Genomic DNA, 27395 nt, shown 5'->3' with positions numbered 1-27395 from the left:
GAGACGGAGCCTGAATGGGGAATCCCCAAGGGAATCTCTCAGTAGGGCAATCCATGGCACGGTGGACAGTAGAACTTTGGCCTGGCCACAAACAATGGTACCAGTGGGAAACCAACCATATTAAACGTTAACACAAAGCATCCTTAAAGGCCGAGGAAAAGCGGCCTTGTGTATTATAAAAACAAAACCATGCTCCTCCACAGGCAGGGTAAGTTCAGCAGCGCTAGGAGTAGCAGCGAGCAGCAGCATGTGGTAAAACGCCTCGCACATGGAGAAGAAATTTGTTTTGGGTACAGTCTGTACACCAAGCACAGCATTCACAGAATAAATAATATTTGCCCCGCCCATTTTCATTAAATGTTACGTAGCTACGTATGCTCTAAAATATTGGTGCGGTACTAGTCTCGACTAGTCTTGGAAACGGTGAGTTGCAATCTGGTTTAATATGACTATGTTTTGTACGCAATACATGAACAGGAACACGATGAGTACTGAAGAAAATGCCGCGACCAAAGAAGACATGATGTGTACTGTTGAGGAAACAGGTATCTGGTGCCCAAAGATTTTCGGTGCGTTATTGGAAGACCCCAGTACGCATGATGTGACATTCAAGACATCTGATGGTGGTAGTGTGAGTGCTCATAGGGTTATAGTAGCAGCTGGTTCACGAGTGTTCCATGCTATGCTGTATGGCAACATGAAAGAGAGTAGTCAAAAGGAGATTGAACTACCAAACATAGAAGAGGACATACTTAGACATCTCTTAACGTTCATGTACACTGGGAAGGTATGCTTCAGCATGGATAGGTGTGTCGATATCTTAGATGCTGCTCACTATTTTGGTGTTGAGATATTAGAGTCTTGCTGTGCAGACTACATTGAGACAACACTTGCTATTGAAAACTGTTGTGAAAATGTCACGGTTGCGCATAAAAAGAACATTCAAGTTCTTGTAGCAAAGTGCCTTTCATTTATGTTTAATCATGCTGTTGAATTGATCAAGTTACCGCAGTTCAAGGAACTACCAGTAGATGTTTTGCTGGCCTTTCTGGAGAGTTCAGATGTGTGCGCTGAAGAGATTGAAATTTTCCTAGCTGCTGTGGATTGGTACAAACATCAAGGCAGTCAAAATAGTGAAGTTACTAATAAAGGTATTTTTCAGCTTGTACGATATCCCCTGATATCAAAGTCTGACCTCATTCATAAAGTTCGGCCAGTTGAGGAGATTGATTCAGTATTATACACTGCTGCCTTAGAATACCATTTACTCCCAGAGGAATATGCTGGACCTCCTGAGCAAATTAAACCAAGGTGCCCTTTCTTTGAAGTTATTTCTGTCACTCCAAGTACTGTGACACTAGAAAAGAACAAGGATAAAACAGTGATCTCACGCATCGGCTCGCGTAGCTGGAGAGAACTTTGTGTGATAAAAGTTACTCCATTTCAGCAAAATCCATTGAAATTCACCTTGTGTTTAGAGGCTTATTGTGATCGTTCATATATTGTCTTTTCTCTAAAATCTGTCAAGTTTGAAAGTATTCCCCGTGACAGAAATGATGTTAATGGATTTAATGCTATGCATCTTAAACAAGGCGAGGCGACAGATGTTACTGTTTCCTACAGTGGGCCAAGTAAAGTAGTTGTAAATATTGGATTACAGTCACAGAGTGTAACTGTAAGAGATACTTCTGTCTTCTTGTGCATTTACTTCTACAATCCTGGGGATAAACTAGTGATTTCTTGTGTATAAAATAGTGTTCTTGAAACTAATAGATCCATTGTTTATTATACTAAGAATTTTTTACAGATTTGAATTTACTGTATAATCAATATGTGACTTAGTATCAGACAATCAGATTACAGTTCTCCCAAAATTATGCAGAAATTGTGGCAGCTTCACCATACAGTGTATAATAGAGATCATGAAGGTTTGCCCAAATATATCACACAAAATTAGCCTCACTTTCCCTTCATTCCCACTCGTCAGTATTGCTTAGGAATAGTAAGCCCCCCACCTCAAAGGAAACAATGGAGCCACATCAATAACACAACTGAATGCACGCCCTGACTATAAACTAAGTTACCAATCCATTTTGTTTTCAGCTACATTATACAGCATTACAAATGAACAGTTTTAGTACAAGAAGCCGGCACCTCTGCAACCAATCCACACTGTGAAAAAGGTGGGATATAAGATGGTATTTCCAGTGGCTTATTGAATACAAATAAGCTTTAATATAAATCCTGTATTATACTCATCTTATACTTTGGTATAATGCATACTATACTATTGCATGTATGGTTTCAGTTTAATTACCACAATACTTGAAATAGCTTATATCTGATATAATGCCCACACTGTACCATCACATATATGGTTTCAGTATGTTTAACACATTAACTAAAGCCTTATGTGGGATTGTTAGTATAATACAGGTTATACCAAGCTTTTTTGTATTCAATAAGCCACTGGAAATACCATCTTATATCCCTCTTTTTTCACAGTGCCACTCACTATGGAAATTACGGAGGATTCTCGTGATACTGATAGTCAGTAACAAAGCACATATGATGTACTACCGAAAATCAACACTTAATAGTATATTATAGTGGTGAAAGAAAAAGGAGATGCAAACCTGAGTAGTGCAGTAGCTACCAGTATAGTTTGCAATTATTTCGTGGGAATATAGATAGATATAGCCCTATTGTATCTATAATCACTTGCACAAGATGAATTCTTGATACTACACTAAATTATTTCCATTATTTATAAGTCATTCCATTTTTTGCCATAATTGCTGCTATAGTGTAGTCCCACTTTCCCAGGGGTTACGAATAAAACTGATTCACTATTACATTTACATGCAGTAATGTAGATGAAATAATTTGTTGACATACATATTTACATTTAACATAATTCACATACACACACATGCACACATACATTATATATTGACAATTGATATACAATCTATATATATAAAGCTAAAAAGCCGCCTGTCTGTCTGTCTACATTCCTTTGACATCAGACGATTATCTCGCTAACTGATGCATGTATCAAAGCGGTTGCTGTGTCAAACAAAGCGCTCATCATCTAAGACTTACATCATTTTTAATGAAGCTTCTAACTGCCATCATTCGTCACTTACAGCATGATTAGTGCAAGGGTGTAGACAAAAATTTGCTTGAATTCTTTCTGTAAACTGCATGCAAACTGTAAGTAAACAGCTTTCCATTCAACTTAGGCTGGCCTTTATAAACAACTTATAGGCTAAAACAAACCACAGATCACATTATTTTGGTCAAAGTGGTAGAGCGTTGAGCTTCCAAGTGTTCAGTCCCCAGAGCGAATCCCAGTGAAGGTATACATTATTTCTTTTTATCTGACCTTTTTGGCTACAACTTCTTGTTCGCTTCAACAACCTTTTGGTTACAACTTTTTTGCTTCAACATGCAATCTTACAGCTATGATTTCTGTTTTGGCAACCTTTTCGGGTTACATTTTTTATGTTATATGAACTGCACATATATGCCATACTATACCATTATTCTCTCACTTGCCTGTTCTCAACATTGTTTTTTTCTCAAGTGTTTTTCTGCTTGCAATCAATACAGCTTATACTTTACTGAGGAAGATGTTGAGGTGATGATAAGATAGTATTGTTTTAGTACATTATATGAGCTAACATTAATTGCTCCAGTGCTTTGGCCCATTTTTTTGTTCCACCGGCACCTTATTGTTAGCTAAGTTAAGTATTTGTAAAGTCTCAAGTTCCAGTTTGTTAGGTAGGTAATCCAAAGGTTGCAGCACATTTCCTCAGTGCTGGCCACTGAAACCTTTAATAAGAATAAGATATCATTAAGTATACAGAAATTAATAGTGTAACTAGTGGCATGTAAGAAATTCACAGATATCATTCAAAGCAATCTATCACCTTACTTGAATGCATAACATGTGAAACTCCTGCACCATACCAGTGTTGTAGGGCAATGTATACTGATGCTACACGCTACATTATGTACAAATTCATTCCTTTTGTAGTCAGTACGTCAAATGTCATGTAGACTCTGAAACGGTGCACAGTTAAAACAAGGGTGTTCCTGTACACCCTTCGAAAGGTGTACTGTAACACCCACACCATTTGGGGTGTAAATGAACACCCCTAAGGTGTTACATTCCACCCGTTTTGTCTAAGGGTGCATTTAAACACCCTCAGGTGTATCTTAAACACCAAAGAGGGTGTAAAGGTAATATTTTCTTAGCATCACACAACATGCCATAACATGTTCATTACTAGATTGATTTTTTTGTCATAGAAGAGCTGATCGAACATATAATATCACCCAATATTACTACACTGAGGAATTCTTCAGTCCACTAAAATAATTTAGAAATCTAAAATAATTACAAGCTAGGGTGTGCATAAGGCAAAAGGTAAAATTACAAAACTATTATACAGTTCATGTATATGTGATGTACGAATGTGAACAGTTCCTGAATGAAATAAACTGGAATGTGGTATCATCTGACAAGTAGCATTGTCGTCTAGAATATAAGCACGAAAATGTGCATCATATGTACATTTGTATGCATCTAAACAAAAAAAAATTGTCTGCCCGTCAATCAAATAATTTTTTTTTAATCACTCCAATCGTTGGCATGTCATCAGTTACTTCAATTATGACACCAGTGTCAAGCTTGTACTCATCACCGTCAACTTTAATCCAGCTACAACTGCAAGTAAAGCAAACATATCATAATACACTTTTCAACATGCAGATAAAACAATGAGATACACACTGCATGCAGCACACGTGCAAGCCAAACGCAAGCACACGAGCAGGCATGCACAAAAACATACAACCAATGAGCACGGACATGCACACACATACCCCCCCCCCCCATGAATGCACAGAGCATGAAACACAAAAGCACACAACCACCGAGTGTAGAAAGTAAATCCTTAACTACAATGCCGCAAAATCACATCTAACAAGTGACTAGCACTGCTCACACTTGTGCACCACTCCAGTTGGCACTAGACCGCCAGGTCCCTACTTGAACAGCCTGGTGGACTGAAGCAAAAACCCACAAGCACACCAATCTGCAAACACACATGCCTGCACACACACACACACACCAAGCAAAGTGTCTAGCCTGCCGTCAGATGGTCATGCCGACCCAGCGAAGCTAGGCTGCCTGTGCACTAAGCAGGCACTAGGAGCTGTGCTAGGAGTTTCTCCTGGGGGAAAGCTATAACCCCGCAGTAGGGCTGTACCATCCTCATGGATGATGGTGTAGGTATCCAAAGTCCCACCTGAACCCCATCCATTAGCAAGACATGGACAGTGGTAGACTCTTGCTTCCCCAGTTAATACCAGGTATCCATTGATGTTACAGTTGGGTGGACTACTTTCCCAGCTGACACCAGGTCACCAGATTCCCATTTAACAGCTGGGAAGATTAGAGCAAAGTTTTCTGCTCAAGGAAACAACATCACCAAATTGGCTCAACCGAGCATCAAACCTGGGACCTTCTGATTACCAGGTTGATGCTCTAATCACTTGGCTATGCTGCCTCTCACCTCACACTTCTTCACCATCTGTCCCGGGACTTCTTCATCCCGGACTCCTCACCCCCCACGAGACACATCCACTCACCTAGCCTTGGAAGGCTGAGTAACCCATTTACAAGACTGTTTATTTAGACTAGGTGGGCCACATGAAGGGGGATAAGCCACAGACAGTAACGAGGACCTAAGCTGAATCAACCTATTCCATGGTTGCATGCAGTGTATGCAATGTGGGCACGTGCTGCCAATGCCAACCTCCTCGTGGTGGGCCTGGTAATGCACCTTTGGAGTGCAGCTAATGGCAGCAGACCTGTCTCTGACTGTGTGATGGAGATCAGGCAGGGTCAGGGTGTGCTTGCAATCCAACAACTGGGCTATACACACACGCATGCACGCACGCACGCACACACACACACACTGAGACATACTACATATAAAATTAACACATCTAGATGCAAACCTGTAAGCACTCAAAGAAGGCTGATTCAATGTTTCATTCAATCTGTCATCACACACTGCCGAACCTACAAAAAACCATGTGTATTACATATGTACATTGATAATCTGTGCTAACCTGGACCAACTTCCATATCAGATTTCCATGGTAGTTGTTCCTCATTCCTATTTAAATAACACTGGTATAACTGATGCCTCATTGCAAGAGTATATGGCAGATTAATGAAATTTCCGATTGCTCGAGCAAGAGATTTAAAGTATGAATGCTTTGCTTCAAATCTCATGGTCCAGTGACGAACCAGAGGTCCAAATCTGCAAGGTTGAAATAAATTAAGTTAATCTTCAATTTATATCTTACTGGATCATCAATCTAGGTGTGTGGACCAAAAAATGCATCTTAGGCAGAATACTGCTGTCTGGATAAAGGGTAGCAAAATCACGGTGGTGGTCATTTATTAGAGCAGCCAAGTAAGCTGCATGGTCAACAGATGTTGTAGGAGAAAAAAGCAAATCCACAATTTCCATCATAATCAAAAAAAGCTCTCAATGCTCATCCTGTTGAGGAACAAATTCACCAATGAGAATTGGCAAAATCCGTCCTAGAAGCCACATCTGTGAAGCTAAAAATCATTGATTAATAATATTAGTACACCCTTGCATGCAAACAAACATTTTGTTTCAATGAATTGCCCTCAGACATTATTGTCTTTCCTGATACAATGCTAGGGCGGCTTTTTGATTCCATATAACCAAATTCTATGTTTTCCAAACGAGAGTTAAAATCATCCAGTGTGAAGTAATGTGCTGACTCTATCATCCACTGCAACATCAGTTTGGCCTCATATTGAAGGGCACCCTCAAGGACGTCGTGCATTATGTCCGGTAGAAGTCCCCCATTGCATACATGAAAATACTTCAATTCGTTTAGCACTGAATCTCTGTTGACCCCAAACTCTTTTGATTTAGCACCAGACTTGTCTGCTTTAATTAATTTACAGTGATCTTTATGGTCATTCTCATTTCTTAGTTCAAACTGCTCCTCTAAAAACTTTAGAAAAGTAACATACTATACTGGCACAGGCTACGCACCTTTGTTTTAGAGTCAGCTTTAGATGTCATACAATGTCTGCACATTCTTAAAGCAGAACAGCTTCCTTAAATCCACCTAAAGCAAGACTTCCCAAGTTGTCAGCTGATATTACTGCAAGGGCTCCTCGGACTGTCTTCTGAACTCCATGGATCACAATATCAACACCTCTCTCCTTTAAGATAAAACTCAACCAACTTTAAATAATACAACTATTACCAATTTCTTGATGTCCTCAACAATTGGTTTCAACACCGTGTCCATTCCATAACAACTGATGTAATGTGACTTGACCAATGCCACCAGCTGAATGCTAGATATTCGAGAGCGATACTTTGGAGAAATATTTCCAAGTGCAAAGTAGAAAGCACCTGTATTTCAAATATTATAATGCATATTTCTTTAATAAAATTCAATCCGAACCTAATTTATGAATCTTCACTTTGGATCCTAATGGGTTGCATGTCTCCAACTCATCAAAATACAGAAACAACTGCAGAGCCTTCTTATCAGTTCCAAATAAGGGATGAGATTTGTAAGCCTTCCCATCACAGTAATCACTGGAAACTGATGAAGACTGGTGTCCGTTCTCAATCTGAAATTACTGTATGCCAATAACCCATAAGAAGTGTTAACAAACCTCTGATAGTAAAGCACTGTTATTCAAAAGACTCTGAATTGTTTCCAATATTGGTATATACATCAGGCAATCTTGTTCTGTAACACACTTCCGCTTAGCTCCCCAACCTTTCCACGCACGATATTCACCAAGAACCACCCTTAAAGGCTCCTGTAAGACAAATCCAGTATTATGGGAAAAGGATTAATATATACTACATACAATTAGATTGAAGTGTTCCTTGTAATATTTGACTTGGTGATACTGTGTTTCTAATCCTAAAAACACATGTTCATGATGCTCAAAACATTCATCCAGGCCTTCAAAACCAGTGAAATCAGCTTGGTGCAACAGTTTGTAAACCTAAAAAATATATGACATATGCACAGCACAGATTAACATTGTGATACGTACTTCCGACTTTAAAAGACTTATACGTTGACTATTCAGGGCTGATATTCCATCAACAATTCCTTGAATTGATGTTTGAGTGAGTTTAAACTTTTCTTTTAACCCAAGTAAAAATGTTGCAACTGTGTTCTTCATCATTTCCCGAGGTGATAGTGAATCATTATTGTTTGTGAACAATAAGTCTTGATAAGATACCCCACCAAAACTGCATTCACCACTACCAAAGTCATCGTTGGGTTGCTCGTCATCTGCTGCTGAATTGTGTGCATCACAGTTATCAGACTGAGATGCAGGAGTCACAGTGTTATGCATACCAGATACATGATTCACGAACGTACGAAAGTTACTGTACGTTCGTTGACATCCTCCAATTCCACACGTAACTTTGAAGGATGGATCATGGGCATGAAAGATTTTGATATGCTTAACGTAGTCAGTTATGTCAAACCTTAGGTGTGAAGCAGCTGAGCACAGTGAACATGTCAAGTTTTGGCGTTTACGAAACATTCTAAGACAACAAAACGTTCATACGCTCGTACAATTTACATAGATATAGAGCTAACCTTCCCTAAAGTTAAGACGATGATTTAGTCGATATAATGTACAACACTGCTAAATTTTCTCCAACGAATGCTCACTAGGCATCAAGTATACAGTACTTTAAATAATGCACACTGCGTGTCTCGTGAGATGCCTCGTGCTAGGAGATGAGTGGTGACGAAGAGACACTAAGCTGTGAGGCCTTTGGAGAATTCCTTCTGTCTCAAGGAGTACGCAGTAGTGTTGTTACAGCGGTTGTAGACAATCGAATCAACAGCGAACTTTTTGTTGGACTGGAGGAGGAAGATCTAAAAGAAGTAGCACCTGCTGTTGGAGATCGAATCAAATTGCGGAAAATACTAAACGAAGCTAGGAAGAATTCGGTAAGAAAATATTTGGAGCATCATTGTATTAAATCAGTTTCACATAACCAAATGTAGGCTCAAGCGCTAAGCAGTACTTTAGATGCCAGTTCATCGAGTGCTGATGTTACAACTAACTTAACCATTCAAACTGCGGTAAGAAAATATTTGGAGTGTGACGGTATAAATCAGAGATGAACCTTGTATAGGCTCAAATCCTAAGCAATACTTTAGATGAGAGTACATCATCATCAACTGCTGGTGTTTCAACCGAATCATCCCCCATTCCAACTGCCAGTCCTTCACCATATTCTGCAGTACCAGTGTCAACCAGTAATTGGCATTTAAACTTTACCATCCCAGAACTTGGAACATTTTCGGATGCTGTCAAGGATGCTGTAAGAACTGGGGTGACAACATTCAAGGCACGAAAAGAAATAATCCAAGTACTTTGGACGTACATCACAGCTTATACATTTTATCCAAAGCCAGAACAATACACAACTGTGTGTACGAAGCTGTTACAAAAGTATCCTAAGCTCTGCGATAAGGTAGATCCAGACTGCAATTATGTAAGTCAACAGTCCTGTAAATATGTTCTTATAGTGTTCACTATAGGGATCATGGAAATTAGCACTAAGGAATTCCTTCAAGAACTTCAGAAAGGGCTGCAAAAGGGGATTGGACAAAGGAGAACATAGCATTGAGTCTGTAGCAAAGTGCAGTAGAGTTGAAAATGAAGAGGAAGTTTCAAACGAAGAGTATGATGAAGCAGTGCAACAATTGGAAGAAGAGTACAAAAAAAAGTTTCAAAAAGGGGGAAGCAGAATCCAAGTGAAGTGAAGAGGTTGATGGCTTTAACACGGGGGAAAAGACAAGAATGGATAAGGACCGATTGTCCCCTAGTTTCTGATGTCGTGACAAAGTTTCCATTTTTGCAATCAAGTTTGTGGGTATGCTGTACATAATCTGTGGTATGTGCACTATAGTTATATCCTTAACCATACTAGGTAAGACGAGAATTTAAGGCTGTTGCACACATGGAAGGAAGTGTATAGGATAACATGAAGGACTGGTCGATATGGTGTGCAAAAGTTGTTGAGCTGGCAAAGATAGAATCAGCCAGTAGACCGTTCATAAAGAAGCTATTGGAATCCATGCAGGCGGGTTTAGATTTACCCAAACCTGAAGGTAAGCACAAATGCAGATACACTTTAATAGCTTATTTTAAGTTAATGCTGTTTGTAGAGGCACATGATATGGCTTGCTTGGAAATATTGAGTCGACTTCTGTATCCCCGCGGATTTCCGAAGAACACTATTTTTATGAAGCATTTTGAGGTACATTATTATACATTTCATATAATATGATCATCTCTTTATCCATACACATATCTACTTTTATAGAGGACCGATATTGATGTAGATGCTGAAGTTTCTACCATTGAACAGACTGAACCGTATTTGGTTATTACTGGTCGTCCTGGTGAAGAGTCTGCTCAAACATTTGTGTGCTGTGAGAAGCAGGTTTTTGTCACATCATGATCTATTCAAGATGGTGTGATGGACTTGATGGGTGTTTATTTCACCTTTGACATAACTTTCCCAAAGCACACTTGTTCCATCCTGATTTTCATCCAACATTACGTTTTCAAACTGGTTGATGATCAGCCACTTCCACCTGCTACATTGAAGCTTGTTAGTAACCTATAGAAAATGGACGCAACGTCATGAAACTCTGTGTGAATACAGTGTATGTACCTGTGTGTACAATTTCAACAACTTTAGTGTAGTATAATACTCTTGCCAGTAATTCATTTAAATCATTGTATTTCATTTAAATCATTAATTTCATTTAAATCATTTTTAACTGTAAATAGAGGAGTAATGGAACACCTCAGGGTGTGTGCAAACACTTCTGAGAGTTATCTTGGAAACTCCAGCAAGGGTGTAATGGAACACCTTTTTAAGGAGCCTGACAATAACGGTAACTAAAACACCCCAAAAGGTGTTTCAGGAACACCCTTGTTTTAACAGTGTGCCATTAAATGTATAGCCTGTATGACAGTCACTACTATAGCTAACACTGCATTTATATTTCACAACTTGGTGGTAAACATGTGGGATAATACAAGGCTTAGCTACACACAGCTCATGCTCTTTAAAAGTGACATCACCATGTATGCTACATAGTTACATGAATGGTACTGATGTTTAATGCTTGGTACCCATTACTTAGTTAATGTGGGAATGGCTCCGCACATTTAGCACATAACATACATAGTATGGCAAGTGCTGCACTGTGAAGCAGGTACCAATGGTAAACTAAGTTAAAGTATAGACAAGTGATGTGTCCATAGGGCAGGAACCAGTGCTAGTATTATATATTTTTGATACACGACACATCCAATTTACCAACTTTAATGACTCATAACTTCAGATTGGAAGTGGCTATAGTGATTTGAAGTTTGGTTACAGTCACCAACATAGCATAGTGGATGGAGAATAGGATGTTTGACTTTCTTTTATCACTAAGTTGTGGCTTTCAACTTCATAGAATTGGATGTGTGTAGAAGACCCCCCTTTTTGCAAATCCAGTCACATTTAAGCCCCCCCCTCCATGCACATCTGTGTACTGATCAGTACTGCTGTTGAAAAAGCCTTCCTGACTATGCCCCTAAAGTGTGCTCTAATCAGCATATAGGTTGTAGTTACCTTTATCAGCTTTTTCACTTCTGAAACAGATGATGTTGATAACTAGCTATACCTATATACTGACTAACAATTATCTTTAATTGAATTGAAGTATAATGTGTGTGTGGGCAACATGCTGCAATCACTATTAGAATCGAACCTGACCTGGTCACTACTTTAAAGCATTAACCAATTGGATTACTTTTCCATTCCAATTTGTTTGTTGCTGCTTGTGTTCCCTGGTATAGATTCAAGTTTACAGGAACTATCCAACCTATATCCACACTACACAATGATTATGTGCATGCAGGCCATTTACATGTCATATCATGTTTACCCTAGCCCCACCAAATATAGTAATATCAAAGAGGTGGCATGTGTTCATTCCCAATGATTTGTACTGGTTTCATGTTGTAAAAATCTTTGTGCGCCTGAATTGTATGTCTATACTAAATATATGTGATATTTTTAAAGCCTCATAACTCATTTGTTCTTACCCACATCAAAGTGATTTTTTGTTTCACAGCACCACTAACTGTAGTACATGTATAAAGATTTTTAAAGAAATTAAACAAGGGCTCATGTGAATGCAAACCCACTATATTATTATTATTGTGGTACATGGTGTATACAGATAGAGCCAACATTAGCTATATGTATATGCATGATAACTTGAATATATACCACTTTGTATATATCACGTATTGCCCTGACCACAGGGCAATATCTAGATATCGCCCTGTGGTTAGGGCGATATCATGATATAGCCCTGACCACAACTGCCTTTGATGCTGAGGCAGCTACAAAGCATCAGTTCCCTTTGATTATTTATATAGAGATGCTTGAAGTTTTGCATTGTGGGTTTGAATTAGAGCTGCTTAAAGTTTTGCATTGTGGGTTTGAGTTAAACATGTTGAGGCATTGTTGTGAAGTAAAAAGAATTGAGTGAGTCAGCATTGCATAGTTCAGTTACTAAGTATCACTAAATAATCATTTTTGCAATGTGGGGATTGTTTTTCTACAGAGTACATTTCAACTGCATGAAAAGATGCCTCAAACATTCACAACCTATATATCTAAGTGTTTATTTTAGCACCTTAGGTTACTTTATTCATCCACAAAGTGGTTATTTGGTTTAAAATGGTATCACTACAACCAGTGAAACCCACAATCATTTCTTTTTTGTGCCCACAATTTAAACCCACAATCGATTTTTGCAAACCTCTGTATAAAAGTAATGTGGTGAATGCAGGTTTGTCTTCCTTCACTTATTAGGTGAGCATACCAGAGTGGTATATACATGGCCACTTGGGATTTGCTTGATATATATATATATATGCCCTCGCCCTCGAGCCTGTGGCCCTCGGGCTTGGGCATATATATCAGGCAAATCCCTTGTGGCCATGGTATAACTATTAAGCAACACATGTTCAGAATACCCTGTAATGTGTATTATATACATATCAATTGGCTAGTCACAGATCCTTTATTATGGTCTCATTGCAAGGTGCCAATTGCAATGGGAAAATTCCGAAGTCACTTATATACAGTGGAGAAAAATGCAGCAACCAGTGATATATTTATATATAATTTTTAGTTTTATAATTAAGAATCAATAAGCCATATATGGCACTTACTAGCAGACTTGTATATTTTACTGCCAGCATTTTGGTACCAATGCAGCATAAACCAATAATTATGCAGAAATAATTTTCACTCTGCAGCTGGCATGTTCACACTTATTATTTCATCACTGTGCATGTATGTGTATGTGTCATATAGAGCTTAATTTTGTATATAACTATATTTAGTTGCAAAGGACAGTTCAGCCAGTACAGATGTAACCAAGGCGAATTCCAGGATACATATCTTATAAACCCTGGCTGGCCATGAGTTAAACCATGGCTGGCTATGGTACATTTAAAATAAACCATATGGTACATTTACAATGTACCATGGCCTTAATATCTGATGAGGTAACGTTGTTTGTTTTTATAAGAATCCTGGCAGTATTCGATTGTGGGAGTTTATTATTACTCACGTGATGAAAACCATGAACCCGATTTTACATTCTACAGCACTCATACGAAGGCGATTCATCCTTACCACCTTATGAGTTTACAAATGGAAGTTTAAGTTGAGAATTAGTGTCATGGTTAATATACAATCGCGTGTCTGCGTGTTTGATTACGTACCATGCCCACTTTTCGTATATCATGAGGTAACCACTCTACAGCGAAGCTTACCCCTCTGGATGTTTAGAAAACATTGTAAACAGTGGTTAAACGATGTAGCAACTTTGAAACACTTGTTAAATCGCAAAATTGAGTGTTTCCGTGATATTCATAGGATTTTCCCATTTATGTTAACAAACGTAACTGCAACGTTACTTGCTGCTGACCCATAATTAGGAACCGGCCGATTATGCCGGCATAATTTAAAGCATAATAGGTGGCCAAAAGCATCAAGCATAATGCCAGCATAATAGGTACGATGTTTGAAAAATTAATTAAATGCGCAGTACGCGCGCCTGAAAGAAAGCAAATATTCACTGCCAATAGTATTATTAGGGCATTTTATAATCAAAAACACGTAATACAACTTATTAAACCGTTTCTTTGTTTGTTATTCACACTTTGCAGAAATAAGATCGAGATACTCTAATAGAACAGTCACTTACTCTAATAGAGCAGTCAGGAAAGGCTGATATACTCTAATAAAACAGTCACTTCTAGAGCATAATTTTGATTTTGAAAGCATAATTTTGAGCATAATAGGCTTAATTTTTGAGCAATGCTCAAAAGCATAATAGGTAAAATTTCAGGCATAATAGGCCGGTGCCTACCCATAATCGAATTTTACAAGACTCTCTATATAATAAATCCAGCGGTTGCCTCGTATTGGCTTGGGTGATTAGTCGCCCACCACAGTAGGCTATTAGCCTACATGGTACATATTAGTTGTATCACGTGCCCTCGTAATTTGCCTGATATGTACACCCACGCTCTCGGGCCTAACGGCCCTCGAGCTTGGGTGTACATATCAGGAAAATTACTCGGGTACATGATACAACTATTACTTGTGGAACCTTAAGTTTTCACATTTTACATGCCAGCAACAAAATGTCATCTCTGTTGACTCTCCTTGTATAGCTAGCTCCTGATTCATATATCAAATACTGAATGCAGCTTCGATTCACTCATAGAAAGTTCTATAGATCATAAAATATAATGCTGAAGTCTCAAAGTTGAAAGAATGGGTCAAATTTTTGTGTGAAAAGTATGTAAATCCGGTCATATTATGTATAATATAGTACATTTGATTATGGCTATAGGGGCCAGGATACAGGACTATAATAATGTATTATAGATAGATAATTGTACAAAAAATAAAGTAAGAGTTAGCTAATAAGAAAATTAAGCAATACTGATTTAGAAATATTAATGTCTGATGGTAAATGTTTGAGTAATTAGACTATTTACGATACAGTGTGCATTAAAAAATAAAACTCTCTTCTGTCTATACTGCACAGAAGGTAGGTTTAGAATGGCAAGTCTCTCAGAATTAGAGTTGCTCCTAATAATAGCAGTACTAGTAGTGGTGGATTCAAAGGGGGCACATGCCATATGCATGCCAGCATATTAAAGTAGACAAATTCCATTATAAGGAAAATTAAAACTGTTGCCCACAGCAACCTGAATTTTACATTTAATATGTAGGTGACAATGTGTAAAAGGATACACTATTCATTTAAAACTTAGAGAGATTCATTTATACACTTAACAAATAATGTTGAGATATGAAATCTTTTGATTCAGTGGTACTGTGAAAAAGGTGGGATATAATATGGTATTTCCAGTGGCTTATTGAATACACTTAATATAAACCCTGTATTATACTCATATTATACTTTAGTATAACATGAGTACTATACTATTACATATATGGTTTCAGTTTATTTACCACGTTACCTGAAATAGCTTATATCTAGTATAATGTCCACACTATACCATCACATAATATAGTTTCAGTATGTTTAACACATTAACTAAAGTCTTACATGAGATTGTTAGTATAATACAAGTTATATCAAGCTTTTTTGTATTCAATAAGCCACTGGAAATACCATCTTATATCCCACAGTGTGGTTTTCCATAATTATGTAACCCTAGCCTGTATCTATAATGTGATTGCTCAGAAAGGGCAACTGTTGTCTCCTCGTATAGATAATCTAATCCAAAACAACCAAGCTGTAAAAAAAGCGTGCGGCCCTCAAAATGGCTATGGTGAAAAAAGATGTGAAATCCAAGGTGGCGGCCAAGAAATGGCTGTGATGGTAGGTTAATGGTAAAAATTTTAATAAAGACAATTCAGGTGAATTTTTGTGCCGCTTGGTCTTGGCACCAAATTCACTTGAATTGTCATTATTAAAATTTTTACCATTAACCTACCATCACAGCCATTTCTTGGCCACCACCTTGGATTTCACATCTTTTTTCACCGTAGCCATTTTGAGGGCCGCACGCTTTTTTTACAGCTTGGCTGTTTTGGATTAGATTTCATTTCTTTTTGTATTTGTATACCCCAATACCGGCCTATGGCCGGCTTTGGGACTTTTTTAACCTATCTTTTTTTCTTTTCCACAGGAAGAAGAAAAGATGAAGTGGATGTACTTTAAATATTTTATCAGTAAATGTACAAATTATATATATATAATACATAATATTGATTACAGAAATCTTCATGGTGGTTTCTTTGTAACTGAATACTCTACAAGGTGACTTCTTCTAGATGCTCTCTCTACAGGGTGAATTGTTTGTAGCTGAATTCTGTACAGATGATTTGTTTGCAGCTGAGCTCTTTACAGAATGGTTTCTTTGTAGCTGAACTCTCTACAAGGTAACTTCTTCTAACTGATCTTTCTACAGGGCAATTTGTTTGTGGCTGAATTTTCTACAGGATGATTTCTTTGCAGCTGAAGTCTCTACATGGTGGTTTCTTTGTAGCTGAACTCTATACAAGATAATTTCTTCTATAGCTGATCTCTCTACAGGGAGATTTGTTTGTAGCTGAACTCTCTACAAGGTAAATTCTTCTAACTGATCTTTCTACAGGGTGATTTGTTTGTAGCTGAACTATCTACAAGGTAATTTCTACTAGCTGATCTCTGATTTGTTTGTAGCTGAATTCTGTGCAGGTGGTTTGTTTGCAGCTGAGCTCTTTACAGAATGGTTTCTTTGTAGCTGAACTCTCTACAAGGTAACTTCTTCTAGCTGATGTCTCTACAAGGTCACTAGTTTGTAGCTGAACTCTCTACATGGTGGTTTCTTTGTAACTGAACTTTCTACAAGCTGACCAACGTTGAAACCGGGTCACTACTGCTGACCCGGATGACCCACTGACCCGGATGTGACCCGGATTGACCCGGATGTGACCCGGATTAATTAAAGCCGAGACGTGTTTCAGCTAGTCTCGAGCAAGCGAACGAGTCTACATTTTGAGCGTTCCATTCGTGTTGAGTAAATATTGCAACTTGGCTTGGCCACCCAAGTATGGTTTGCAGATGATGCTGCTGCTGCCGGGTCTCTTGCTGACCTGCTGGTCTGGTGGAAACAGTTGTCTGGTTTGGGTCCTGGTTATGGGTATTACGTGAATGCTTCCAAGTCCTGGTTGGTCGTTAAAGAAGATTACTATGACACTGCCTGCACTTTATTTGCTGGTACTTCCCTGCGCATTACAACTGAAGGTCGTCCCTACTTGGGAGCTCCTCTTGGTTCCCCTGAATTTAAATCCATCTTTCTTCAGGAAAGGGTATGTCAATGGCGGAATGACATTATTCAGCTTTCCAATTTTGCCTCCAGTCAGCCACATGCTGCATATTCCGCTATGATTCACGGCCTGTCATCTCGTTGGACCTTTTTAACTAGGACTGTGTGTGATTTGTCCTCTCAACTCGCTCCCCTTGAGGAGGCTATTCGTCTGCACTTGCTGCCAAAGTTATGTCTCCATGCCCCTAATGACTCTGAACGGGCTATGTTTGCTTTGCCAATCCGTCAAGGGGGCCTTGGTGTATTTGACCCTTGTAAATCTTCCCAAGACAACTATCAGTTTTCCACATCTGTTACATCCCCCCTAGCATCTGCCATCCTGAATCAGCTTTCTTGCTTTGATTCCTCCATCCTACAACAACAGCGTGCTCTTAAACAAGAAGCTCTATCCATCAAACGTCAGAATCTCTCTCAAAGATTTTCAGAGTTTTTCTCGACTTTGTCCAACAATCTCCAACTGTCCCTGAAACTTGCTGGTGAGAAGGGTGCATCCTCCTGGCTTTCCACTTTGCCTTTGGAATGTCATGGATTTGCTCTCCACAAAGGTGGCTTTTGTGATGCGTTAGCTCTCCGTTATGGTTGGTCTCCTAAGAATCGTCCTGTCAGCTGTGTCTGTGGCAGATCCAACAACATTGAACATGCTCTCAGCTGTCCGAACGGAGCCTTCCCTACCATCCGCCACAATGACATCCGAGATTTGACTGCAGAATTAATGTCAGAGGTTTGTCATGATGTATCTACTGAACCTCCCCTTCAGCCCTTGAGTGGTGAATCTCTCTCCCTACGTACAGCTAACCAAGATGTCGGTGCTCGCTTGGACATCAAGGCTTCTGGATTCTGGGGTTCTTGGTTTGAACCTACTTTTTTTGATGTTAGAATATTTAACCCTTATGCCCCTTCAAACCGTTGTAATCCCTATCGCCAGCATGAAACTTTGAAGCGCCGTCAGTATGAGGAGAGAGTGCGAGAGGTGGAACATGGTAATTTTAGTCCTCTTGTTTTTTCAACTTCTGGAGGCATGGGTGCCTCCACCACTGTGGCTTACAAACGCCTGGCCTTCCTCCTATCCTGTAAGTGGAAATCACCATACTGTAGGGTGATGAGCTGGCTTCGCTGCCGTCTTGGCTTCTCCTTATTGCACTCTGCCATCATGTGCATAAGGGGTTCTTGCTCCTCCTCTGGTCATCCCTTTAAGGGTCATGTTCCAGCATCAGTTGACCTTGCACTGGGGGAGGGGCGTCTTGGGGCCGTTTAAGCCCCACTTCCTTTTTTTTTCTATTCCGTGTTCTGTAGGTTCTGTTTCAGTAGCTCTGTAGGTGTAGGAAAAGGCTAAACCCATTTTATAGAACATCTTAGCGTAGAGTAGAGTGTGGTGGATGGGAGTGCCAACTTGGGCCGGTTCTTCTTTCTTTAAAAATAAGAATAAGCTGTAGGTTGAAGACCAAAAAAAAAAAAAAAAAAAAAAGGTCTTCACCTACTGACAATAGCTACCCCTCACCATAGATACCCTCAGTTTCGTGCTACATACTACACTTACTAACAAATGGGCGTGGCTGAGCGTATGTTGGTAATGCGATAAGTGGGCGTGGCTCACGAAAGAGCTACGCGATAGCGTTTATAAGTTTCCACGTCGTCAAACGAACAATTTCGTTTCTCACGTGATCCAATCCGGGTCAGACCCGGATAAATTGTAAACCGGGTCAGACCCGGATGACCCGGAGAAAATGTGACCCGGATGACCCGACCCGGTTTCAACGCTGAAGCTGACTTCTTCTAGCTGATCTTTCTACAGGGTGATTTGTTTGTAGCTGAACTCTCTACAAGGTAACCTTTTCTAGCTGATCTCTCTACAGGCAGATTTGTTTGTAGCTGGACTCTCTACAGGTGATTTGTTTGCAGCTGAACTTTCTACATGATGGTTTCTTTGTAGCTGAACTCTCTGCAAGGTAACTTCTTCTATTGATCTCTCTACAGGGCGATTTGTTTGTATCTGAACTCTCTACATGGTGGTTTCTTTGTAGCTGAACTCTACAAGGTGATTTCTTCTATCTCTTTCCATAGTTGCATGAACTCCCTACAAGGTAACTTCTTCTAGCTGATCTCTCTACAGGGTGATTGTTTGTAGCTGAATTCTGTACAGGTGATTTGTTTGCTGCTGAGCTCTTTACAGAATGGTTTCTTTGTAGCTGAATTTTCTACAAGGTAACTTCTTCTAACTGATCTTTCTACAGGGCAATTTGTTTGTGGCTGAATTTTCTACAGGATGATTTCTTTGCAGCTGAAGTCTCTACATGGTGGTTTCTTTGTAGCTGAACTCTCTACAAGGTAACTTCTTCTAACTGATCTTTCTACAGGGTGATTTGTTTGTAGCTGAACTATCTACAAGGTAATTTCGTCTAGCTGATCTCTCTACAGGGTGATTGTTTGTAGCTGAATTCTGTACAGGTGATTTGTTTGCTGCTGAGCTCTTTACAGAATGGTTTCTTTGTAGCTGAATTTTCTACAAGGTAACTTCTTCTAACTGATCTTTCTACAGGGCAATTTGTTTGTGGCTGAATTTTCTACAGGATGATTTCTTTGCAGCTGAAGTCTCTACATGGTGGTTTCTTTGTAGCTGAACTCTCTACAAGGTAACTTCTTCTAACTGATCTTTCTACAGGGTGATTTGTTTGTAGCTGAACTATCTACAAGGTAATTTCGTCTAGCTGATCTCTCTACAGGGAGATTTGTTTGTAGCTGAACTATCTACAAGGTAACTTCTTCTAGCTGACCTCTCTACAGGGTGATTTGTTCGTAGCTGAATTCTGTACAGGTGATTTGTTTGCAGCTGAGCTCTTTACAAAATGGTTTCTTTGTAGCTGAACTCTCTACAAGGTAACTTCTTCTAACTGATCTTTCTACAGGGTGATTTGTTTGTAGCTGAACTATCTACAAGGTATATTTTCATCTAGCTGATCTCTCTACAGGGTAATTTGTTTGTAGCTGAATTCTGTACAGGTGATTTGTTTGCAGCTGAGCTCTTTACAGAATGGTTTCTTTGTAGCTGAACTCTCTGCAAGGTAACTTCTTCTAGCTGATGTCACTAGTTTGTAGCTGAACTCCCTACATGGTGGTTTCTTTGCAACTGAACTTTCTACAAGGTGACTTCTTCTAGCTGATCTTTCTACAGGGTGATTTGTTTGTAGCTGAACTCTGTATAGGTGATTTGTTTGAAGTTGAACTCTCTAAATGATGGTTTCTTTGTAGTTGAACTCTCTACAAGGTAACTTCTTCTAGCTGATGTCTCTACAGGGTCACTAGTTTTTAGCTGAATTCTCTACATGGTGGTTTCTTTGTAGCTGAACTCTCTGCAAGGTAACTTCTTCTATTGATCTCTCTACAGGGTAATTTGTTTGTAGCTGAACTCTCTACATGGTGGTTTCTTTGTAACTGAACTCTTTACAAGGTAACTTCTTCTAGCTGATCTTTCTACAGGGTGATTTGTTTGTAGCTGAATTCCGTACAGGTGATTTGTTTGCAGCTGAGCTCTTTACAGAATGGTTTCTTTGTAGCTGAACTCTCTACAAGGTGACTTCTTCTAGCTGATGTCTCTACAAGGTCACTAGTTTGTAGCTGAGCTCTCTACATGGTGGTTTCTTTGTAACTGAACTCTCTATGCAAGGTGACTTCTTCTAGCTGATCTTTCTACAGGGTGATTTGTTTGAAGCTGAACTCTCTACAAGGAACTTCTTCTAGCTGATCTCTCTACAAGGAGATGTGTTTGTAGCTGAACTCTCTACAGGTGATTTGTTTGCAGCTGAACTCTCTACATGATGGTTTCTTTGTAGCTGAACTCTCTGCAAGGCAACTTCTTCTATTGATCTCTCTACAGGGCAATTTGTTTGTAGCTGAACTCTCTACATGGTGGTTTCTTTGTAGCTGAACTCTACAAGATGATTTCTTCTAGCTGAACTATCTCTTTCCATATTTGCATGAACTCCCTACAAGGTAACTTCTTCTAACTGATCTCCCTACAGGGTGAATTGTTTGTAGCTGATTTCTCTACAGGGTGACTTGTTTGTAGTTAATCTCCATACAGGTTACTTGTTTCTAGCTGATCTCTTGAATTCTCTTCAGGGTGACTGCTCTATTAGAGTATCTCGATCTCGCACTTGCTGCACCAAGTTGGATTTCGTGTTATAACTCCGTGGCTTTAAATCTGATTCTTCTACACCATTGAAGAGCCTTTCTAAGATGATTACTCCATCTGTACAGTGATTTTCAAAGTATTATCCCAAGCGGTTTATCTGGTAGGCGTGGCAAGCAGTTGTTTTTTAATAGCTAATCTCGATTGCATAATTGTTACACACTGTTGGTTTTTTCGTTGTATCTTCCTGGTTTTAAGCTCGATTTCTTTCAAACCACAAAAGGTTTGAGGTTCAATAGTTAACCTATTCACCCACCGATTTTCAGCTTCTTCCCATGCGCAGTCTACGCTGTAGGCGTGACAACATATTGGTGTTATTTTTCGTGAATAATCACTCATAACTCTTTGCCTATTTATGGTATTCCAGCCAAAGTTAGTACCGAGATGCGCCGTTATACCCCCCTTCTGTGTGCCAAATTTCAAGGCAATCGGATATGTCGTTCGCGTTGTATAGCAGTTTTTGTAAGTGTGCAAAAAGAGGAAGAAAAATAAGAAGAAAAAAAACGAAGAAACTGAGCCAATTTTTGAAGTCGCATATCTCGGGAACGCGTGAAGCGATTTCGCTTAAATTTGGAATGTGGAGTGCTGAAGTTGGAGGGAGTGTGCACAGCAAAAATCGTCGTGTTTCATCAAGGCAGCACAGAGCTACGGAGGTGCGAAAATTGCGTTTTCTTTCTTCCTGTCAATATACTTACGGGTGTTGCGCGCCGGCTTCTTGGGCCGCACGACACTACCGTGTGTCTTGATACGGGTGTTGCGCGCCGGCTTCTTGGGCCGCACGACACACTACCGCGTGTCTTGATGTATATGATAAAGCTAGAAACTTCAAAATGTCATCTCATTCTCATTTCCTACATGCCATCCTTTAAAAAGTTGGAGAGGTTACTTTAGACATGAGTGACCCTTTCTAAAGCCACTCTGATTATTACATAAGATATTATCGCTCTCCAGGTGTTTGTATATAGATGTATGGTAGGGAGGGTTGTGGTGGAGATAGTTGTGCTTGAATTTTGGCACACATCAACACATTGCTAGAATGAGGAAAAGTTCCACATTCCTAACTTGTACTTTTAAAGGTGCTTAAGAGGATTTGACGAACTTTAATTTGACGAATTACACAGCTAAACCGATTTGTTTTTTAAAACTGATTCATCAAATTTCTTACATCAAAATTTCCTTGCATACGGTAGAATCTGGTGCTGCCTGCCCCATGCATTTTTGCAAAGAGGCAGGCGGTGCCAGACTGAAACAAGGGAGGTCATCTATACTTGTAGCTATACTATGTTATGATGATGATAATGTAATAATTACATGTACAATGTGATTACAAGGTTTCAAGAGTCTAGTCTTAGGGATAATCACCATGTTACTAAAAAAAACGTTATAATAACTGGAGCCCTGGCAAGACAAAATTGTAAGTAGGTACTTATAAAACTAAACAATTATATCAACAGTTCACAACTACATCCCACAATGCTAACTAAAGCTCGAGAGTTAAATACTGGGAGATGGCATATACATTGCTAAGTTTTGTAATAGTCAAATGGCCTAGACAGTCAACTTTCACAAGATCAACCGAAAATCCAGCATGTTGAAAGTCCAGCAGTAATGAACCATAGCGATCTTTTATGGTTCCTTGCTTAAAGTGATGGTGCAGTAACCAAAGGTAGTTCTAACAGCATGATGGAATCTGTGGATACTAGCACAAGATCATGATCAAGTTTATGATATTTAATCTACAGTATAATTCAGTCACAACTGAAGTACAGGGTAGGAAGTATGTACTTTAACTGCAAGTATAGGTGATCTCCCTTGTTTTATTGTTTATTTGTTCTATGATCCTTACTCAAAAATGTCATATTTCTTCCTTGATTGTATATAACTTTTTCTTTGCAATTGCACACATAGCTTGAATATAGTAACAGCATGACTACTTTTGTTTAGGTGGTTTGCAGATAAAGACTAGAGATGGTCAATGGATAGATGTTCCACCAATAGATGATACACTGGCAGTAAATGTGTGCGACATTGCTGAAGTTTGGACCAACGGTTTCTGTCATTCAGTTGTACATTGTGTTACTAAGCCAGTCTCAGCAGATCGCTACTCAGTTGCAGTGTTCATTGACCCCCACCTTGACTGTGTCATTACTCCTGGTGAAGCTGCTGGCAATAGCAAGTGTGTGGTAGATGAAAGACTGGAGAAAGTGGCTAGTAAACCATTTAGAGTCTTGGATTATGCAATGGAATTGTATTCAAGAAGTCTGAAACATTAAAAGTACTTTTAGTCAGGGTTTTAAGCCTTTAAAAAAGGCCTTTTTGTGCACTTTTGGATAAAAGCATGAAACTTGGCAAAAAGTTTGTGTGTATGATAAAGATTATTTTTTGACTCAGATTTGACCTTTGTTGACCTTTACAGGCAATTAAATGTTCAAAAACTGTCAGTTTTGTCTCTATTTCATGTTTGTATGATCCAAAATCCACAAACTTGGTGTCAAATTGAAGCATTTTCCCTAACGAATAAGTTGGTTTTTACAGAAAGTCTATAGCTTATTCTGTTCTAATGTTATAGAGATTTTTGTGGTAAAATATGCCACTATTGTCTCCCGCACACACACAATTTTGAAATATGTACAGAAAGAAGGTTTACTTTTTTTATATTAAGGCTTTACATCACAAGTGCTGAAGGTCTTTAGAACACCTGGTCCTACATCCTGTTGAAATTTGTTGTGTTTGAAAAGTTGAGAAAAAATCCATAACTGGAATGACCTAGGCAGCTGCAGCCTCAAACCTGCAGCCTCAAGCCATCCGATTAACGTTCAAACACTTACAGGTGTCTGCCAGGCAGCCAGGATGTTCAATTTCATATATACGTATCCATAGGAACTCTAGTGAATGACTTATTGTCTCAAAGTACCCCAGGTGGAACCAAATGGACATTAGTTTATTTTATTACAGCACAAGTGCTGAAGGTCAGTAGGACACCTGGTCCTACACCTTGTTTAAAGTGGTTACATAAAGTGTACTTATTCTGTATAACAATTTGACATGTTAAATAGGCATGATACTTAGAGATAGATCAATTGATGTGCCATGGGTTACATGCCCATGCAGGTCATTATTCTGAATGGCGGGGGTTTATGTACGAGGTACAATTTGTGTAAATTTTGCAAATTCTTGATCCACTAAATTTTAGCTGCAAGTTTTTGTATGAATTCACACTAAGCTTTCTGGATTATACTTTTATTGAATCGTCATAGTGAAGACAATTGCTTGTGTTTTGTAGACTAAAGTTTGCATTTGCAGAAATTTCTGTTGTAGACTATTTAGATTTTATATGAACTCACAAATATATAGTATATCACTATAATGTTTACTGAAGAATATTTGAAACTACCCTATACAATAGCAACGTAGTATATTAGTGCATATCATACTATAATAAGCATTGTTTTTTATAGCTATTACTGTGAAACCTCTATAATTCAACACCTGTGTCTAATCCAGAATATCTCTGTAAGCTGACACCGTTTGCTGCACCAATGAAATAATACTTTGTCTGTTTGATATTGCTAACATCCCCACACAGGTTTTTGAGCAAAGTAATGGGTGATACGGTAACTGATATATGATAGGAAAATTCTACACCGGCAACTAAACTAAGTAAAATTGATTTATTGCTCATACATACCATATATAGGTACTGGTTGTGGTACAGGTTTAAAATCATAACATTAATTTTGTCCAAAATTAAGTAGTCAGTAGTGTGACTATTTATGTTGTACATTTTAAAATAAATTGTCTGGAATGTAGTAACTTAGTAGTTTTCTTATTTGTACAGTTTACTGTGTAATTTCAATCATGTTATTTATTGTCTGCGGCGCACGTTTCTGCTTTACTGGCCGCGCGACTCACTACCGTGAGTCTTGATAGCGGTGATCAATATGTGCAGATATTATAATGCTGTTTGGCTAGTGGTGTTTATACTGCTATTGTAAATAAACTACCAATTCCTTTACTATCTTATTGCACCCGGATAGTAAGCACTGCTTAATGTTAGTTCCTTGTACTACCAATCACAACACACCAACATAATGCTTAGTATACTGTATACACAGCTTAAGGATACACATAGAATGGAGAATTGTTACAGGGTAACAACTAAACACATACTGCATGCTTAAGTGTAGCTACTGGCTATTTTATATTCCATAGGCATTAGCACCATTTTAACCAAGTGTTCTATCTTATATAGACAAGTATGCAGTGCATTTTACTGTACAATGTACATTCTATGTCTTGAAGTTAACTTTTATAGAAATGTGGTCCCTTAACATAGGTGCATGGTCACTATATGACAGGTTCCACCCTAACAATTGTAAGTGATATCCCATATCTAACTCAGCATCTAATAATAATGTTGGAAATATAATCTGCACTATGTTTAAGTACTATACTGCATGGTGTGTGTGGGTGGGAGAAAATAGGGCTACTTTCTGTTCTTATAAATGGCTATAACTTTGCAATAGTACAAGCTATGGAGTTTCTTTAAATGTTAGTGTACTCTACAGAGCAAGAGCATTAATATGACACCAAGTTTGTGAATTTTGAACCATCTATAGGTAAGACAGATGAAGAATTGACCATTTTAAAGCATTAAATTGAGTGTAAAGGCCACCAAAGGTCAAATCTGAGGTGGCTCCCTATCAAAAAATAACCTTTATGATACATGCAAACTATGTGGCAAGTTTCATGCTTTTATCCAAAAGTGCACTAAAAAAGGTCATAGCACCCTAACTATTTACTCTGTAATGAAGCAAGATTTATGGATTATGGCGGTGTCATAGATCTTGTGAATTTTTAATGAAGACCATGAGTGAACTTACACAACATGTATGGAGTCAGAGAATATACTATAGCTAGTACCTTCAAATTAAACACACTTGCATGCAGACTTCTATATTAGTACAGGCAAGAGTTAACGATAGAGGAGAGGATTAACTCTTGGCTCAGGTATATGCCAACTAACAGCAGCTAGTGGTAGGTATCTTAAAGGGTCCATGCCATGGTTCCAATGGCAGTACCAAGTTACCAGATCTCTGGATATCTACAATCATTTAGAGACCTTGTACTTTTCAGTGGTTCAAAACTCAACAGATTTACTACCAGCATATTTCGTGTATGATTAGTGATGTGAATTATAACCCCTGCTTGCATGGGAAACAGCTAGCTGGCTACACATGCATATACTAGCATGAATCCATGGGCAATATGGATTAACAAAAAAGTGAAGTGTATTTATCTGGTACACTCAGTGATATAGGTACAAGTGCTATCTATCTACCCCCATGACAAGCAGTTGGCACTCAGTTTTGTATTGCCTGTATTGTTATATGTTATTACAACTTTACATTGACCAGTGCTGAAGGTCTACAGCAACTTGTGCTGCAGCCTTTGAATTAACTAACCTAATAAACAGATATTGAATACTTACGACAACTTTAGACTAGCTATAAGGTAAAACAGAAAATGGGCCAAAGGAAGAGGAAAATCTCTCCAGCTCTAGGATTCAAACTGCAGGCCACTTTAGGATTCAATATCATGCTAATGATTTAAAATTAATCTTTCCCCAGTGGAAATGGA

General features: G+C 38.7%; 5 protein-coding genes across 8 annotated transcripts; 3 read left to right on the top strand and 2 right to left on the bottom strand.

Annotated features, from left to right (window-relative positions):
• The first annotated feature begins 336 nt into the window (after positions 1–336).
• On the top strand, positions 337–1864 carry LOC136240478 (kelch-like protein 26). The gene is made up of 2 exons (XM_066031467.1): positions 337–423; positions 478–1864. The coding sequence occupies exon 2, from the start codon at positions 485–487 to the stop codon at positions 1748–1750; it is 1266 nt and encodes a 421-aa protein (XP_065887539.1). The 5' UTR covers positions 337–423; positions 478–484; the 3' UTR covers positions 1751–1864.
• Positions 1865–4353: 2489 nt separating this feature from the next.
• On the bottom strand, positions 4354–6840 carry LOC136240387 (uncharacterized). Its single transcript, XM_066031350.1, has 5 exons — positions 6700–6840; positions 6388–6649; positions 6148–6341; positions 6034–6097; positions 4354–4735 (listed from the first exon to the last, which is right to left on the bottom strand). The coding sequence occupies exons 2-5, from the start codon at positions 6555–6557 to the stop codon at positions 4621–4623; spliced, it is 543 nt and encodes a 180-aa protein (XP_065887422.1). The 5' UTR covers positions 6558–6649; positions 6700–6840; the 3' UTR covers positions 4354–4620.
• Positions 6841–6938: 98 nt separating this feature from the next.
• On the bottom strand, positions 6939–11081 carry LOC136240384 (uncharacterized). Of its 3 annotated transcripts, XM_066031347.1 has the most exons (9): positions 8710–11081; positions 8461–8654; positions 8150–8400; positions 7958–8098; positions 7757–7906; positions 7540–7711; positions 7336–7487; positions 7119–7291; positions 6939–7077 (listed from the first exon to the last, which is right to left on the bottom strand). In XM_066031347.1, the coding sequence occupies exons 2-8, from the start codon at positions 8651–8653 to the stop codon at positions 7166–7168; spliced, it is 1185 nt and encodes a 394-aa protein (XP_065887419.1). In that variant the 5' UTR covers position 8654; positions 8710–11081; the 3' UTR covers positions 6939–7077; positions 7119–7165. The 3 variants fall into 3 exon arrangements, with proteins under 3 accessions (XP_065887419.1, XP_065887417.1, XP_065887418.1); XM_066031345.1 differs by having other exon boundaries at positions 8150–8654; XM_066031346.1 differs by having other exon boundaries at positions 8150–11081.
• On the top strand, positions 7690–10864 carry LOC136240386 (uncharacterized). 2 transcript variants are annotated; one of them, XM_066031348.1, is made up of 7 exons: positions 7990–9069; positions 9127–9204; positions 9258–9620; positions 9667–10001; positions 10059–10239; positions 10297–10388; positions 10455–10864. In XM_066031348.1, exons 1-4 carry the CDS (start codon positions 8854–8856, stop codon positions 9889–9891), a joined length of 882 nt encoding a protein of 293 aa, XP_065887420.1. In that variant the 5' UTR covers positions 7990–8853; the 3' UTR covers positions 9892–10001; positions 10059–10239; positions 10297–10388; positions 10455–10864. The 2 variants fall into 2 exon arrangements, with proteins under 2 accessions (XP_065887421.1, XP_065887420.1); XM_066031349.1 differs by having other exon boundaries at positions 7690–9069; positions 9667–10239.
• LOC136239801 (uncharacterized) lies at positions 10113–24028 on the top strand. Its single transcript, XM_066030553.1, has 5 exons — positions 10113–10239; positions 10297–10388; positions 10455–10563; positions 17305–18798; positions 23700–24028. The coding sequence occupies exons 1-5, from the start codon at positions 10113–10115 to the stop codon at positions 24026–24028; spliced, it is 2151 nt and encodes a 716-aa protein (XP_065886625.1).
• The last annotated feature ends 3367 nt before the right edge of the window (positions 24029–27395 follow it).

This window comes from Dysidea avara, chromosome 12 (genome assembly GCF_963678975.1).
Source record: "Dysidea avara chromosome 12, odDysAvar1.4, whole genome shotgun sequence".
In the NCBI taxonomy this organism is placed as follows: Eukaryota; Metazoa; Porifera; class Demospongiae; order Dictyoceratida; family Dysideidae; genus Dysidea; species Dysidea avara.
This window is presented reverse-complemented; position numbering and strand designations above follow the sequence as displayed.

What these genes read in the sequence shown, in the direction of transcription:
- LOC136240478 (XM_066031467.1), top strand. Translation starts at nt 485, where the DNA reads ATGAGTACTGAAGAAAATGCCGCGACCAAAGAAGACATGATGTGTACT.
- LOC136240387 (XM_066031350.1), bottom strand. Translation starts at nt 6,557, where the DNA reads ATGATGGAAATTGTGGATTTGCTTTTTTCTCCTACAACATCTGTTGAC. An exon ending in ACACCTAGATTGATGATCCA is followed by an intron (nt 6,342 to 6,387) that starts GTAAGATATAAA and finishes TCAACCTTGCAG; the next exon opens with ATTTGGACCTCTGGTTCGTC. An exon ending in TGATATGGAAGTTGGTCCAG is followed by an intron (nt 6,098 to 6,147) that starts GTTAGCACAGAT and finishes GGTTTTTTGTAG; the next exon opens with GTTCGGCAGTGTGTGATGAC.
- LOC136240384 (XM_066031346.1), bottom strand. Translation starts at nt 8,653, where the DNA reads ATGTTTCGTAAACGCCAAAACTTGACATGTTCACTGTGCTCAGCTGCT. An exon ending in AGTGAAGATTCATAAATTAG is followed by an intron (nt 7,488 to 7,539) that starts GTTCGGATTGAA and finishes TTTGAAATACAG; the next exon opens with GTGCTTTCTACTTTGCACTT. An exon ending in TTGAGGACATCAAGAAATTG is followed by an intron (nt 7,292 to 7,335) that starts GTAATAGTTGTA and finishes TTTATCTTAAAG; the next exon opens with GAGAGAGGTGTTGATATTGT.
- LOC136240386 (XM_066031349.1), top strand. Translation starts at nt 8,854, where the DNA reads ATGAGTGGTGACGAAGAGACACTAAGCTGTGAGGCCTTTGGAGAATTC. An exon ending in ACGAAGCTAGGAAGAATTCG is followed by an intron (nt 9,070 to 9,126) that starts GTAAGAAAATAT and finishes AACCAAATGTAG; the next exon opens with GCTCAAGCGCTAAGCAGTAC. An exon ending in ACTTAACCATTCAAACTGCG is followed by an intron (nt 9,205 to 9,257) that starts GTAAGAAAATAT and finishes AACCTTGTATAG; the next exon opens with GCTCAAATCCTAAGCAATAC.
- LOC136239801 (XM_066030553.1), top strand. Translation starts at nt 10,113, where the DNA reads ATGAAGGACTGGTCGATATGGTGTGCAAAAGTTGTTGAGCTGGCAAAG. An exon ending in TTTTTATGAAGCATTTTGAG is followed by an intron (nt 10,389 to 10,454) that starts GTACATTATTAT and finishes CTACTTTTATAG; the next exon opens with AGGACCGATATTGATGTAGA. An exon ending in ATCAGTTGACCTTGCACTGG is followed by an intron (nt 18,799 to 23,699) that starts GGGAGGGGCGTC and finishes ACTTTTGTTTAG; the next exon opens with GTGGTTTGCAGATAAAGACT.